At 36.7% G+C, this 14,415-nt stretch overlaps 1 protein-coding gene across 1 annotated transcript in view; it reads right to left on the bottom strand.

Moving 5' to 3' along the window:
- LOC107683466 (tyrosine-protein kinase transmembrane receptor ROR2-like) overlaps positions 1-14,415 on the bottom strand; it is a 90,141-nt gene that overhangs the window by 14,121 nt on the left and 61,605 nt on the right. The window contains exons 2-3 of the mRNA XM_016479525.1: positions 11,161-11,241; positions 554-850 (exon numbers count right to left, since the gene is read on the bottom strand). Of these exons, the coding sequence (XP_016335011.1) occupies positions 554-850; positions 11,161-11,241 (378 nt within the window). The remainder of the gene's footprint in view (positions 1-553; positions 851-11,160; positions 11,242-14,415) is intronic.

Below are 14,415 nucleotides of genomic sequence, written 5' to 3'. Positions count from 1 at the left end.
TATAATTTATTTCTGTGATCAAAGTTTAATTTTCAGCATCATTACTCCAGTCTTCAGTGTCACATGATCCTTCAGAAATCACTCTAATATACTGATTTGCTGCTCAAGAAACATTTCTGATTATTATCAATGTTGTGCTGCTTAACTTTTGTCAACCGTGATGCATTATTTTTTCTTAGATTTTTTGATGAATAAAAAGTTCAAAAGAACAGCATTAATTTGAAATAATAATATTTTGTAATATTATAAATGTATTTGATCAATTAAATTGGTCTCTGTAGCGTATATACAATAGAAGTATACAAATATATTTGTATATATTTACAATTTTTGCAAAACGCTTTTTTCAAAGAATGCAAGTCATTCATTTTATTTGATCACATCCAGTAGTTAATTTCCCCTTAAATAAAATGTTAAATACACAATCTTATTTTGACCTTGTCTTTTTTCCAATTTTAATATAATATTTTGCTTTAAATATAACGTTGGTTTGGACCATAGTTTAAAAGTCTTCAATGAAGAATTAAAATGCGATTAAAAAGCAATCATTTACCTCCAGTCCCCAGTCGCACATAGAGCACTCCAGTAGCCGAAATGACTTTGATGGAGTTTGAAGCCACACACTGGTAGTATCCGGTGTCGGTGGTGTCCAGGTCTTGAATGCGGAGCTTGGATCCGGCCTCTGTCTTGCGGATGGAGACTCGGCCCTGCTCCTGCACCACCGGGGCGTCGTTCTTAAGCCAGCGGATGCTGGGCCGCGGGTGGCCCGCCACTTTGCAGTGTAAAGTGGCCGTCTGGCCCTGCACTATAGTTATATTGTTTGGCGGCTCCACAAACTCCAGGAAATAACCTGAGAGAAAAGGGCAAGGAAGGCTGTTAGAGGGGTCAAAGGTGAGGACCCTGAGCATCAATGCAGGCCTGAGAAGAAATCAACCCCCCATCCTCGCTGACAGGGCTGTGACGGATAATACTACCTTGAGACACTGAAACCATTTAAAAGCTTTACTGATGTGTGTGGTTCTGCACACAGACCCACTGTGAACAAATGACATATCAATTTTATGTCATGCATTCACACACTAAAGCTGAACATTTTAGAATGGATTAAAACTAGAGCAATTATTTGAAAAAAAAAAAAAATCATGACAGCTTAGTGCGATTAACAATTTAAAAGGCTGTGATCAATTAAATAAATACATTTGCAATGTGTTTTCAGAGTGAAGCGTGGTAGAGTTCATTTACAAGTGAACAGCTCACGATGACAGTGTTTTTGAGGGTCTCAGAACAGCGGAGTTCACAGAAAACACTGCTCTCAGTTTGCTATAAAAACACTCTATCACTGAATCATTCACTCAACCAATTTGTCCAAATCACTGAATAATTTAAGGTTCTCATGTGGATTTTGAAACGGGGAAACTACGGCAAATATTTTACATTTCAAATTACTGTAATAGCAAAAGAAAAGTCTGAAAGATGGAAAAAGTATAGAGAGACTGATTACTGCAATCAGCCGTTGTATTATAAACACCCTCCCAGCAATGTTAACTATTTTTTTTATTTAATGCCAAGGTAATATAACAGTAGTAATGTAATAGTATACTGGCAGAGATAAGTACACTGTAAAAAAATGAGTGTAATTTTAACTGTAAAATATTGTAAAAACACTACGGGAAAATAAACTGTTAATAGGTTAACAGTAAGTTCCTATACACAGGGAAAAACTGTAAAAGATCTAGCCAGACATTTCATGTAATTTTACAGTAAAATGCTGTTAATTGTACAATTTTTAGAAGTAAAAAAAGAACAAATCAATGTATAATTTACAGTAAAAAAAACTGTAAACTTATATTCCCAGAATTCACTGCGTGACACTCCACATTAGAAAGTATTTTGTTTAAATAATCATGTTTCTTAATAGTTTTGTCATGTATGTTATCAGTTTATGTACATGTGGGTTTATGTTACATCTTCTGTAGTTTAATGAATGTTTATTGCATGATTTAAGTGTCATGTGTGTTACCATAATGGTGTTCAGTGTTTGCGTGAATGACTCTGTGCACCTTCTATATATTATTATATACTTCAGCTTGTGGAAAAGCTACTTGTGATAAACTGATATTGCTTTCATTTTACCACCTGCATTATTATGGTGGTTGTCAATTACAAAACAGATTTTAGTAGCAGTGTGCAATGTTGAATTTACTAGATTATGCCCAAATTTTCTTGTTTGTAAATTACAGTTTTATACTGTAAAATTTATCGCTGGAGTCCCAAAGCTTTAGAAATGGCTTTATAACCTTTTCCAGACTGATAGATCTCAATTACTTTCTTTCTCATTTGTTTCTGAATTTCTTTGGATCTCGGCATGATGTCTAGCTTTTGAGGATCTTTTGGTCTACTTCACTTTGTCAGGCAGGTCCTATTTAAGAGATTTCTTGATTGCGAACAGGTGTGGCAGTAATCAGGCCTGGGTGTGGCTAGAGAAATTGAACTCAGGTGTGATAAACCACAGTTTTAACAGGGGGGCAAACACTTCTTCACACAGGGCCATGTAGTTTTGGATTTTGTTTTCCCTTAATAATAAAAACCTTAATTTAAAAACTGCATGTTGTGTTTACTTGTGTTATCTTTGACTAATATTTAAATTTGTTTGATGATCTGAAACATTAAAGTGTGACAAACATGCAAAAAAATAAGAAATCAGGAAGGGGGCCAACACTTTTTCACACCACTGTATATATATATACGCACACACACACAATATATAGTACTGTTATGTAAAAGTAATATCACAATTGTGCAGTTGTTAGTCCTAAAGTGACATTTTCAAATTAGCAACAGAAGCTTGGACACTGAAATCTTTGACAACTTGTTTGTCAGATCCCGAATCTGTGGTGCAAGAAAGTAGTTCCCACACACGAGAGGATCTTACGACACTCCTCGTCTTTTTCTTATTAAAATACCTGTGCTGTTTACATGCTTGATCTATGAACTACTCTAAAACACTGGCTCATGTGATATTGCTTTATTAACATCTAAATTCTCTTTGTATTAGCCACGTTTGAAGCTGCTTCAGAATGTTTGGTTCCAGCCAAGAATTCTCATGCTCTTTCATCACAAGTTTGTACACATTTTTGTGTTTTAAGTTTGTGTTTATGTGCCATTTTCAAATGGGACCAGATAAACACGAGCTGACTGGTCGAGGTCAAACTGCCACAGCACTGATCCCTGCGTTTGACGGCAGAATTACTCAAGTCTGGGAAAGCACATCTGGATGAAGTAACTCCAGCTTCAGATCAAAACAAACATCTGACAACAGCGGATGAAAGAACCGTCTCAGGAGGGGATGCGTTTGTTTTGGTGAACCTATGATTTGTAGACCTCTGCAAAGTAGCAAACAAACCAAGGAAAATAAAACTGTACTCATATTAGGTAGAGCAGAGCTCCCGAAACTTCAGAGACACAACGCCCCCCTCAAATAGCTTGAATGTACACAAGGAGACTGTATTAATAAAACACTTGAACTTCCTTTCAAAGTAGGCCTTTCACAATATGTCAGATTTTCAACTGCACTATTATCGTGGGTAAAATAATTCACAATGATGCTATCGCATCATCTACAGAAATTTTTTGGGGAAAAAAAGTATTTTTTTATTTTGTATATTTTGTGCTCACAAATTTTTTTTGAATAAAATGTAAAAAATACTCACTCAAAAATGCAAAATCACTCTTTTTTGAGAGTTTGAAATCATATCTGTACAAAAGCATAAAAAAAACATACTATTACAAATTTGCTTGATCTTTTTTTATGCAATCAAAAAAAAAACTAAAAAAAAACTCCCATGATTTGACATGATTTTGTGTGGCAGTAGTAGCTACACACTGTCTTTCTTTTTTCTTTTTTTTTATGAAAAAAACAATGCTGAGGCGCAATAGCGCCACCTACTTTGTTGGAGTGTCAACTAGATATAATCGGTATTATCACGTGGTTGTAACACAATATTAATATTACATTTTTTCATGGTAATCATCAATACCTCCATATTGTGAAACCTCTGTTTCAAAGTGTCTGCAATCATCATTCTTCAGCCTTCTACACTGCAAGTAAATCACTCTCATATGTGACTACATTTCTGTTTTGCTTCTTTTTTTTCTGTCAAAATGACAGAGCTCATTTGTAATAATTATCATCAATACTGAATGACTAATAATATCTCAAGGACCACCACCAGCCCAAAGTTCTGTTTAACATCACAAATATACATTCATGCATTTTCATTCAGACATGGTTGCCACATTTTAGTTCTAATAACTAACAATCTTGTAATAAAAATGTTTGATTGGCAGTTCTTAAGTTATTTTACTTTCAGTGGATATCACATATGGAAGTATCTTCCATCTGATTTAATTTGGGATATATTTATGGCGATTATATTGCCAATGTGTCCATAGAAGATTGTTCTTTTAGTTTTAAAACCGTCTGGCTCCAGTATGTTGACTCCGAGCCCTCCACTCTTCACAGAGACATGAGAGATGACGCGATGCTGCGGAGGTGAGAAATGCAACAGGACTGCACGATGGGAAAACAGAGAAAGTGACAGCAAGAGTGCAAAGAGAAGAGGCGTCGGGCCTGGCTTAGCTCAGCCTGAGAAGTGTGAGCTCATAGTATGCAGAGAGCCAGACGGAGCTCAAATAAACACAGCCGTGCACACAAGAGCCAGATTTCAGCCTTATTGAGCAGACATGAAATCCCCTGCGCTCTTGAACCTGATCTGAGATCATATCTCCACAACCCACAGCCAACATAAGGGTGGTATGTAGCCTTAAATGGGTTGACACGCAGTTGCCAAGTTGTCCAACCTACGCTTGAATGATTACAAGAGCTGAGTCCAAGTGCATACAAGGCATAAAGTCGTCCCCTGTGCATATTTAAACCTCACAGTTTCTTGTTTTCTGTTGTGCTGGTGTCCACTTTACTAAACTAAATCACAAACTAGCTGTGCGCTTTAATTACATTCTCTTCCTACTTGTAGCTACAATCCCAAAATGTTCTGGTCAGTTACATCAGTTTCAAACAAGTGAGAAATGTGTTAGTTGGGCTACAATATGGGCTTTTTGCCACAGTTTGTCATAATAAGTATACTTTGGTTTTTATGCAAGTGCTTGGCAAACGCAAGCAGACATGTTTCATCTTCATCCAGTGTCTCTGCTATTTCTGTCCTTTATAATGTCTTCACATTTTTTTAAACCAGAGTTGCGCTCAACACTACATCTATTGTTGTTGCGTCTCCAGTAGTTTGCTGGTATTCATTCTCATTGGTTTCTTTATATTCTCATTGGTTCAGTGGAACAACTGTGGAACTAAGGCTGGGCGATATGGCCAAAAATATTATCACAATATTTTTCCATATAATCTGAGATCAATATGTAACAATATTCACTTCACAATATTTATTGAGAATAAATGTAAACATAACTTCCTTCATAATTAAACTCCACAGCGTAAGAAACCTTTTAATTTAGGGCCCCCTAAATTCTGTGATTTCCTTTTTTTTCTGCATTCTGTGTTTTATGATTTAACACAAATGTATCATAACCAAATTGTGTCTAATGAAATGAATTAATAAAACTTTAACTTTATCTTTTTAAATGAAATCAAATGAAAATATAAATCATTTTACACCAAAACATTGCATTTACTTTAGTCAAGTAAGATGCTGCACAACAGAACTGTATAAATTAAAACATGGATAAAAATATCTTTGTTGTATTCCTTCAAAATAATATTACTTTGAGAAGTGCATTTTAGTATACAATACTAGTAATATATTTCTGTCATAATTTCAAGCTAAACAGAACTTTTATTTTGGCGGTTTGACGTGATGAGCTCTGACTTTCAGTGTGTTTGATGGTATTTTTCTAAAATGAAACTGTAAAGCTGCTGAAGTGACTCTCACGAGCAGCTCTGGAGATGAAGTTCATGTCCTCATAAATTGAGACGCAGACGCTCAGTGTCACATGTGTTTGAGTTTGTGTAGTAGACAAAACTGCACTATTCATTCACACAGAGACATGCAGACTCATTAGCAACATGCACTAACTGGCTGCTGTCGCCTTTATTTCTGCTGTGTGATCGGCTGTTAGATTAATCCACACTGAGTAAAAATGTCCACATTTCAACATTATTAACAAATTTTAAGCCCAGCCCTATGTGGAACTACTAATTAGTGCAAAAATAAACCAGTAAAGCTGCTGAAGTGACTCTCACGAGCAGCTCTGGAGATGAAGTTCATGTCCTCATAAATTGAGACGCAGACGCTCAGTGTCACATGTGTTTGAGTTTGTGTAGTAGACAAAACTGCACTATTCATTCACACAGAGACATGCAGACTCATTAGCAACATGCACTAACTGGCTGCTGTCGCCTTTATTTCTGCTGTGTGATCGGCTGTTAGATTAATCCACACTGAGTAAAAATGTCCACATTTCAACATTATTAACAAATTTTATTTCATCACCCAGCCCTATGTGGAACTACTAATTAGTGCAAAAATAAACCAAAAAAAAATCAACCTGTGTGTGAGCAGAGCATATAGAGTGGTTAGAAAAAAATGGACTGCACACATACATTAGAGGCATGTACTGAGCTGATGGCTAAATTTATTTCTCACACACACACACACACACACACACACACACACACACACACACACACACACACACACACACACACAGTGTACGTATACCACAGAGTATGCATAAAAACCAAAGTATACCTCGGGCTTAAGGCACCTGAAACACATTGTTCAGTTAGGAACAACATGAAACTGTAATAATCCTTAACAGCAGACAATTCAACAGTCAACAAAAGACGACAGGAAAAGGCTGAATCACACAAATAAAAACTAACACCATCAAAACAGGGCAGCATTGACAAGATCTGCATCACATCACAGTAGATTTGTGAAGAAACTGAAGCATGAAAGGCCCAACTGTGTTGTAGAGGCAAACTGTGAATGACTGAGAAAGTGAAGCGGTGAAAACACGAGTCCTGAGAATAAGACATGCACCCTCGATGTGGTAAAGGCAAGCTGTTACAGGCCCTCCACCGTCTATAATCGCTGAGGAAACATGACTGTGATCACGCTCAGCTGACGCTCTGAAGACTTGACATAATGAGAGAGCCACTACTGTACATGAATGTGTTCCTCATCAATGAACCACAGCACTGACACGGAGAAGCACTGCTGCACGACTGTCTTCGGCTAGACTTACAGTCAGGTGAAGTTAGCATGTTTCAACAGGCTGAATGTGAAATTATTACACAAATCCATTATTACTCATGCATGGATGCCAGTGCAACTGAAAGTCAAACAAGATAAGGCTGCACCCACTCAAACATGCCAAGCTGTACTTGTCACTTCACTTTGCACTACGGCACAATGTACCGTAAAAAGCACAAAGTAAAGCAATCGCTTCTGTCAGAAGAGGGAAAGGGCAAGCTGAGGTAAAACAATGGGCCAAATTAGAAAATACAGATTGGTTCTGTAATTGCATTATTGCAAGCAGAAACAGAAGAATGAGGAGGAGGAAGAAGAAGAAAAAAAACCTGTACAAAACTACTTTAAAACTCCAAGAGATCTCTCCGTAGCGCAGGTTTGGCGAGTGCGGCGTGCAGGCGAGGTTAAGTGGGTTTGACTACTTGTGGGCAGCCATGATTGGAACGATAAACAACACAAGCACTGCTGACAAGCCACTATAACTCGCCATTTAACCGACCTCTGGCCTTCAGACGCAACACTAAATGCTTAAAAATATATATATATAAAACAGGTGGATAAAAATGATTTTTCAATACATCTCAATCAATTTAACAAATCACAATCTCAATTCTTCAAACCCAAGATCAACTGCATGCCATATTTTTATATGAAAATAAACAAGCTGAAAACACTAACTGAAAAACTTTTATTGCTTTTCTATAGTATTAAGCCTCAAATGTCAACTATACATCTGATTGGTTTCTCTTTAAATAAAAAGGCAAAAATATGCATGGATTTATAATGTTATACTGAAACTAAAATTAAAACAATGGAAAAACCCTTAAGATAACCTGTAGAAAGAAAAAAAAGCATCTTACGCACACAAAATAACATAAGTGGACTTTGAACGATTAATTGCTGCTTTGAACGATTATGTAATTGTGGCATCCGTAATTGTAATTGCGAATAGAAATTCGATTAATTGTGCAGCCCTAATATTAACATACTCAATTTACCAAACACATTATTAAAACGATGGAGGAATATGCACCACTGAAGCCAGCGACCCTCATGAACCCTTGTGAAAAGTATTACAGCATTCTAAAAAAATTTATATTGACATACTTTACATTCAGTTCAAACTTAAGTATATTCTTTTCATGTTTTTGGACACTTAATTGCAAAATATTAAACAATGATTTAAAATGTACTTTAAAGAGAAACTTAATTTGACGTTAGAAAGTGCACTTTTTAAAAGTCTACTTAAATGTGTTAAGAAACAGTCATGAAAGTGTCTCTCTTTAAGTATACTTAAGTGGCCTTTTATTTCATAAATATTATCTACAAGTACTTTTTTAATATATACTTTTAAGATTTGAAGTACACTACACATTCAATACAATTAAGTGCACTTTTTCACAAGGGGAGTCAGAGTTAACAGTTGATGTATTGGAATATTTCAGATTTAAGTTGCAATGTTGATTTGCTGATTGCATTGTGCTTTTTGTTTTCGGTTGTTTTTGAGAAATTTTGCCAATTTTAAAATCACAAAACTCCAAACGTTTTGATGCTCTTTAATGGAATGTGACTGATCTCAGCAAGATTTCTTGTGGGTGAAGCTAACTAGCCTAACGCTACTAAAACAGAAACCAAAAAACTATTCAAATGTTCTGTCGCAAAACACAGTTGATGGTCACAACTGGTTTTGAATATGGAGACTTGATTTTTGCACCTGGTTAGATAAAAGAATTCATATCCAACTTAGGGTTGGGCGATGTCTACCAAATTGGCATCGGACGATGTCTGCAGTGAAACATCGTGATGGACGATGACATCGGGGGGCGGGGTTAGGGGTGTGCCCGAAGCGTGAAACATATAACGCGTTCTACGGAGCTACTAAAAGGTTAGCCGCTTGCTAGCGGTAGCCTGTTGCATTACAGTACATGAAAGTTCACTTACCACATACACAGAGTAAGGAGAAATGTCTGATAGGACGATGGCGAATGATTTGCAGATCCTGAGCACCAATGACAAACATCTAATCTTGTCAAATGTGTGGTGAGTACTGCTGCTACATAGTATAGAGTCCTTGTGATCGCGAATCTCAAAAGTGAGAGTAAAATGAGAGTGCGCAATCGAAAGCAGTTTCAATAGCGGCTCCCTCATGCCTGCAATTTATATACAGGATGTTAAACTGACATGGATCGGCGATGGATGATGGCTGTCTATCGGCCCAACCCTAGTCCAACTGTTTACTCCACATTTTGTTTACTACCATGTTTCACAGCCACTGTGAGCTTTTCTCTTGCTTCAAGTTCATATGGGTAATGCATGGTTTAGAAACACTGCTCTTCATACATTCATTCACTCTCCTGAACACTATTACCGTTTCCTCTCGTCCCCAGACCCCTTGGTCCCGTGGCCAACACAAATAGTCTCTGCAGTGCTCATATTCGGAGCTGCTATTAAACAGACCTGCCAGAGCAAAGTGGTGGCTTTTCCTGAAACTCTTGATTTATGCACACTGCAAGCAGAAACGCAGACCCATTCCTGACAGACACAGCAGGCCACATTTCATGATCCAGACCTTATCGTGAACACCTATCATGCAGTCATCCATTGATTTGTTTTGGTTCACTATTGGTTCTCATGTGTATCATAACTGCACACGACACCCCATCTTCAGCTCAGCAAACTAAGAATAACAAAATACAGGAGCATTCACAGCAGGGATGATAACGCAAACTATAAAACTTTAATGGTTCTAGTTGTACGAGAATAGGGAAGTCGAACCCAAAACGATAACGACACAGAGGAAGGATATCGTTGGAATCACTTTCAGAATGATTTCTTCTAACTGCACTGAAAAGAATTTGGTGTAGGATTTGCTTTGAAGCAGTTTTCACTCATAATTATGAAGAAACAGAAAGAAGCACATTCAATTAAGCAGAAACTGAAATAGTATTTTCTTGTAAAACAATGCAATCTTTTTTTATTTCAACTTTCATCACATTTTAGGGACCAATTCTTACTATTAACTCTGACTTTTGCCTCAAACTCCTAATTAGCTGCTTATTAATAGTCAATAAGGTAGTTAAGTTTAGGTATGGGGTAGGATTAAGGGATCTAAAATATGAAAATAGGTCCTTAAAATGAAGCATTACCACAACTTAAATAAAAAAAAAAATCATTTTACAGTGAGATGAATGATAAAAAAAAATGGCAGCCAATCAGAATCCATCCTTCTTCAGCATATAAAGCAGCAGATGACAAAACTGCAGTGCGCACTTATAATAAACAATGTTATTGTCGATTGTTCTTTTTAATATAGTTCTAGTTCTAGTTATAGTTCCTGGTGTGTATGGGCCTTGAAAGCCAAGAACATATTTAAAGTTTAACATACAGCTATGTGGAGTGGGATTTTGGACCCATTGTAGATGACGCTAACTAGCATGATGCTAGTGCAATACTGAATTTGAGCATTAGCAAAAAAACAACAGAGTTTGCATTTTTGGTTGAACTTTTTCTTTTAGTAGTTGGTGTCTTCAGTTGCAAAGAGATTCCAGGATTGTTCTCCATATAATGGTCTTGTAGAGCCCGTTGAAGCTGCATTGAAACTGCAATTTGGACCTTCAGCCCGTTGGTCCCCATTGAAGTCCATTATATGGAGAAAAATCCTGGAATGTTTTCCTCAAAAAAAAACAATTTCTTTGCGACTGAAGAAAGAAAGATATGGACATCTTGGATGACATGGGGGTGAGTAAATTATCAGGAAAATTTTATTCTGGAAGTGAACTAATCCTTTAAACTGCATAATTTTTTTACATGGTCATATGAACACACAGTGTTAGGATGATGCTTTCTGGATTGAGTTTAATAAGGCCTTGTGTTCCTGTACCTTCAGCTGTTGGCAGCCCTCCGCTTTGGGCCTCAGCTAGAGCCTCGATCTCTCCAGACTCCGACAGATTCACGTCAGCCACTGCAGAAGAGAGAGGAGACTGTTAGTGCGCCATTAGTAAAGACCTGTGCTGAACAACCAAAGACTAACAAGCAAGATGTGCTCTCATCAAATGATCAAATTATTCTGCCAGGTTCTTCAGTACAATTGAATACTCGAACCTTAGTAAAAGTAGAAGTAACTTGTAAAAATTATCATTTGTAATTCCAGAGTATACACATCACAAATATACAACAAAAACCGCAGCAGCAGTAAACCCATATTAACATTCAAACACAGGTTAAACAGGTCATTTATAGAAATACAATAACATGCAATTCATACACAGACTTGAATATACCTTTTCTACTGTGAACATAGTTAATATGTTAATTAGATATTTTTGTGGAGCATATAAAATCAAATGTCTCTGTGGGGAATCAATGTGAGATAACCTGGAAAAAAGGCTGAAAATGTGAATTTTTCACAAATGAAACCAAAATTAATACAAAGAGATACATATTTCTAAAGTTGTTGCCATGTGCATTTTTGAACTAGATTTTTTTTTCTTTTTATCTTCTTGGATGATATTATTTTGCACAAACAGCAAAATAAGAAAGAAAATATTAGCCTACACTAAGACGAAGGGCTCTCTTCACTGGAAAATTACCATTAATTGTGATGCAAGAAAAAAAAGCAACTTCAGCCGGCTTCAACCCTCAATGTTTGATCTAAAACAGTGTTTGGTTCATCCTTCATCTGTTCCAAAAAGAGCATCTGATTTCTCATAAAACACTCTGAAGATTACATGACTGTTGACAGTGTGGTTTCTGAGATGCTCCATAAATACCCTAAATTGAGTTAATCTCACAGACTACATGAGTGGAGTTTTCACAGGATCATTAGATGGTAACAGGGCCGGTGTTTAAGAAGCTCACTGTATGTGGTTAAAGGCAAATTACATCCTTGTTTAACAGTGTGGAATGATTTCCTTCTGAGACCGAAAACAGCGTGAGAACCATTACATTCGGGGCATAATTTATGCTCGCTTAATATGATGTTGCAATTATTTCTTTGTTTCATCTGTTCCAATAAATTAAACAGTTTTTAGGCATATTATCCCCAAATTAAATTAAATTGGGAATGTGCGTGTCGAAAACCACATTTGACATGCTATAAACAGCTGGGCCAGGCCTTCCACATAATTACAAAGTACCGTGTTCAAGTAATATTCCATAACACGCTGCCAGCTGAAGCATTAGTGAGTGATTAGGACTCATCCACACAGTCCTAACAAACACACCACATGGAAGACATCAAATGGCTCATTTTAACCCAAACTTACTGAAATACAGTAACGAAATTGATCCAGTCTTGATTTTTTATTATGAATAAAATGATTACAGTACTACCACAATGCATAATTTCTTTAAATTAAAAAAATTAAACATATATACAGAGTATTATTGTATAACACACATCAGATTGGCCCTCCAAAGACATGTCAGCCAACTATTTACGCAAAATATACATAGACTATTTAGCATTCTGCTGTGCTAAAACAAAGAACTACAAAGATTAGGAGGATCTTGATGAAGTTGGTGACTCTCCTGATCAAACATTGGTTCTTTAGCTCAAACTCAGTTTATTTTATGCTGCCTTGCTGCCTGCTGAATGATTATCTGCCATAACACACACAGATGGTGTCTTTCAGAGCTGGCAGAACTGACATACACTAGGGTTACAGACACATATCTCTTGTGGTTGAGAAGTTTATTTCACATTATGAAATATCTTAAACCAGGGGTGTCCAAACTCGGTCCTGGAGGGCCGGTGTCCTGCAATAAAGAATATCTCTTTGGATTTGAGACTTTAGTCTTTGCAACTTTACAGATCTTCTTTATGCACCAAGAGCTTGTAACACACCAAAGAGAAAGGAAAAATTGAAATCGCATCATATGACATCTTTAAACATTCCAGTGACCGAAACTAACGCACAATCCAAAGGCATGAGTCACATAACAGAGAAGCAGAGGATGCCTTGTGAATGTACACATTTTACATGAGTCCACTGGTGGAGTATTAATGGTATCCTCCTCTGCGAATGGTATCAGCACCCAGTGTTGGGGAAAGTTACTTTTAAAAGTAATGCATTACAATAATCTGTTACTCATTAAAAAAGTAACTAAATGTGTTACTTAGTTACTTTTATGGAAAGTAATGCGTTATGTTACTTTTGCGTTACTTTTCCTCATCCAGGCTGGACTTGCTTGTTTGTTTTTAGTATAAAAAAAGTTATATTTTTGGCAAATGTAAAAGGCCATTCACACCAGAAGTGAAATGAATGAGCCTCAGGTTGAAGGAAATGTAAATTCACGTCTGTACAGTAGAGGCCGCAGCTCAAACAAACCTTTCAGCTGAGCTGAATTGCATGAAGAACTGGATTGCATGAAGTTCTGGATTGCATGAAGAACAAGACGCAGAGAAGAAAGCTCAACACTCTTCAGCAATTAAAAAAAATTAAACACAAATGTTATGATTATCTAAAGTCATTTCTGCTTATTAGTGTGGTCGAATTGGATCATCAAAGGTCAGCAGCAAAGACATAATAAAATGGGATTAAATACATAAAGGAAATTTGTGTTAATTAATATTTAATTATTGCAGGTTTTCATCATTTTTTGAGTTTGCATTTCACAGTTTTTATTCATTGAGTAATTCTGAATCTGTTTCTGTGCAAGTGAGATTAGTAAATGCTATTGTAATGCACTGCTAGGTGGTTGTCCTGCATCTTCAATAAACAAGCTACAGGTAGTCCAAAATGCAGCGGCTAGAGTCCTTACCAGGTCAAGAAAATATGATCATATTACCCCAATTTTACAGTCTCTGCACTGGCTACCTATTAAATTCCGTATCCGTTACAAAATATTATTACTTGCCTATAAGGCCCTTAATGGGTTAGCTCCTGCGTACCTAACTAGTCTTCTACCACGCTACAATCCATCACGCTCCCTAAGGTCGCAAAACTCTGGACTTTTGGTAGTACCTAGGATAGCAAAGTCCACTAAAGGAGGTAGAGCTTTTTCGCATTTGGCTCCCAAACTCTGGAATAGCCTTCCTGATAACGTTCGGGGTTCAGACACTATCTCTCTATTTAAATCTAGATTAAAGACACATCTCATGGCCAAGCATTCAAATAATGCATCTCATAATCTT

Source organism: Sinocyclocheilus anshuiensis, unplaced genomic scaffold (assembly GCF_001515605.1).
Source record: "Sinocyclocheilus anshuiensis isolate Anshui unplaced genomic scaffold, SAMN03320099.WGS_v1.1 scaffold2151, whole genome shotgun sequence".
Lineage (NCBI taxonomy): Eukaryota > Metazoa > Chordata > Actinopteri > Cypriniformes > Cyprinidae > Sinocyclocheilus > Sinocyclocheilus anshuiensis.
Note: the sequence above shows the minus strand (reverse complement) of the source record. Positions and strands in the feature narration are given on the sequence as shown.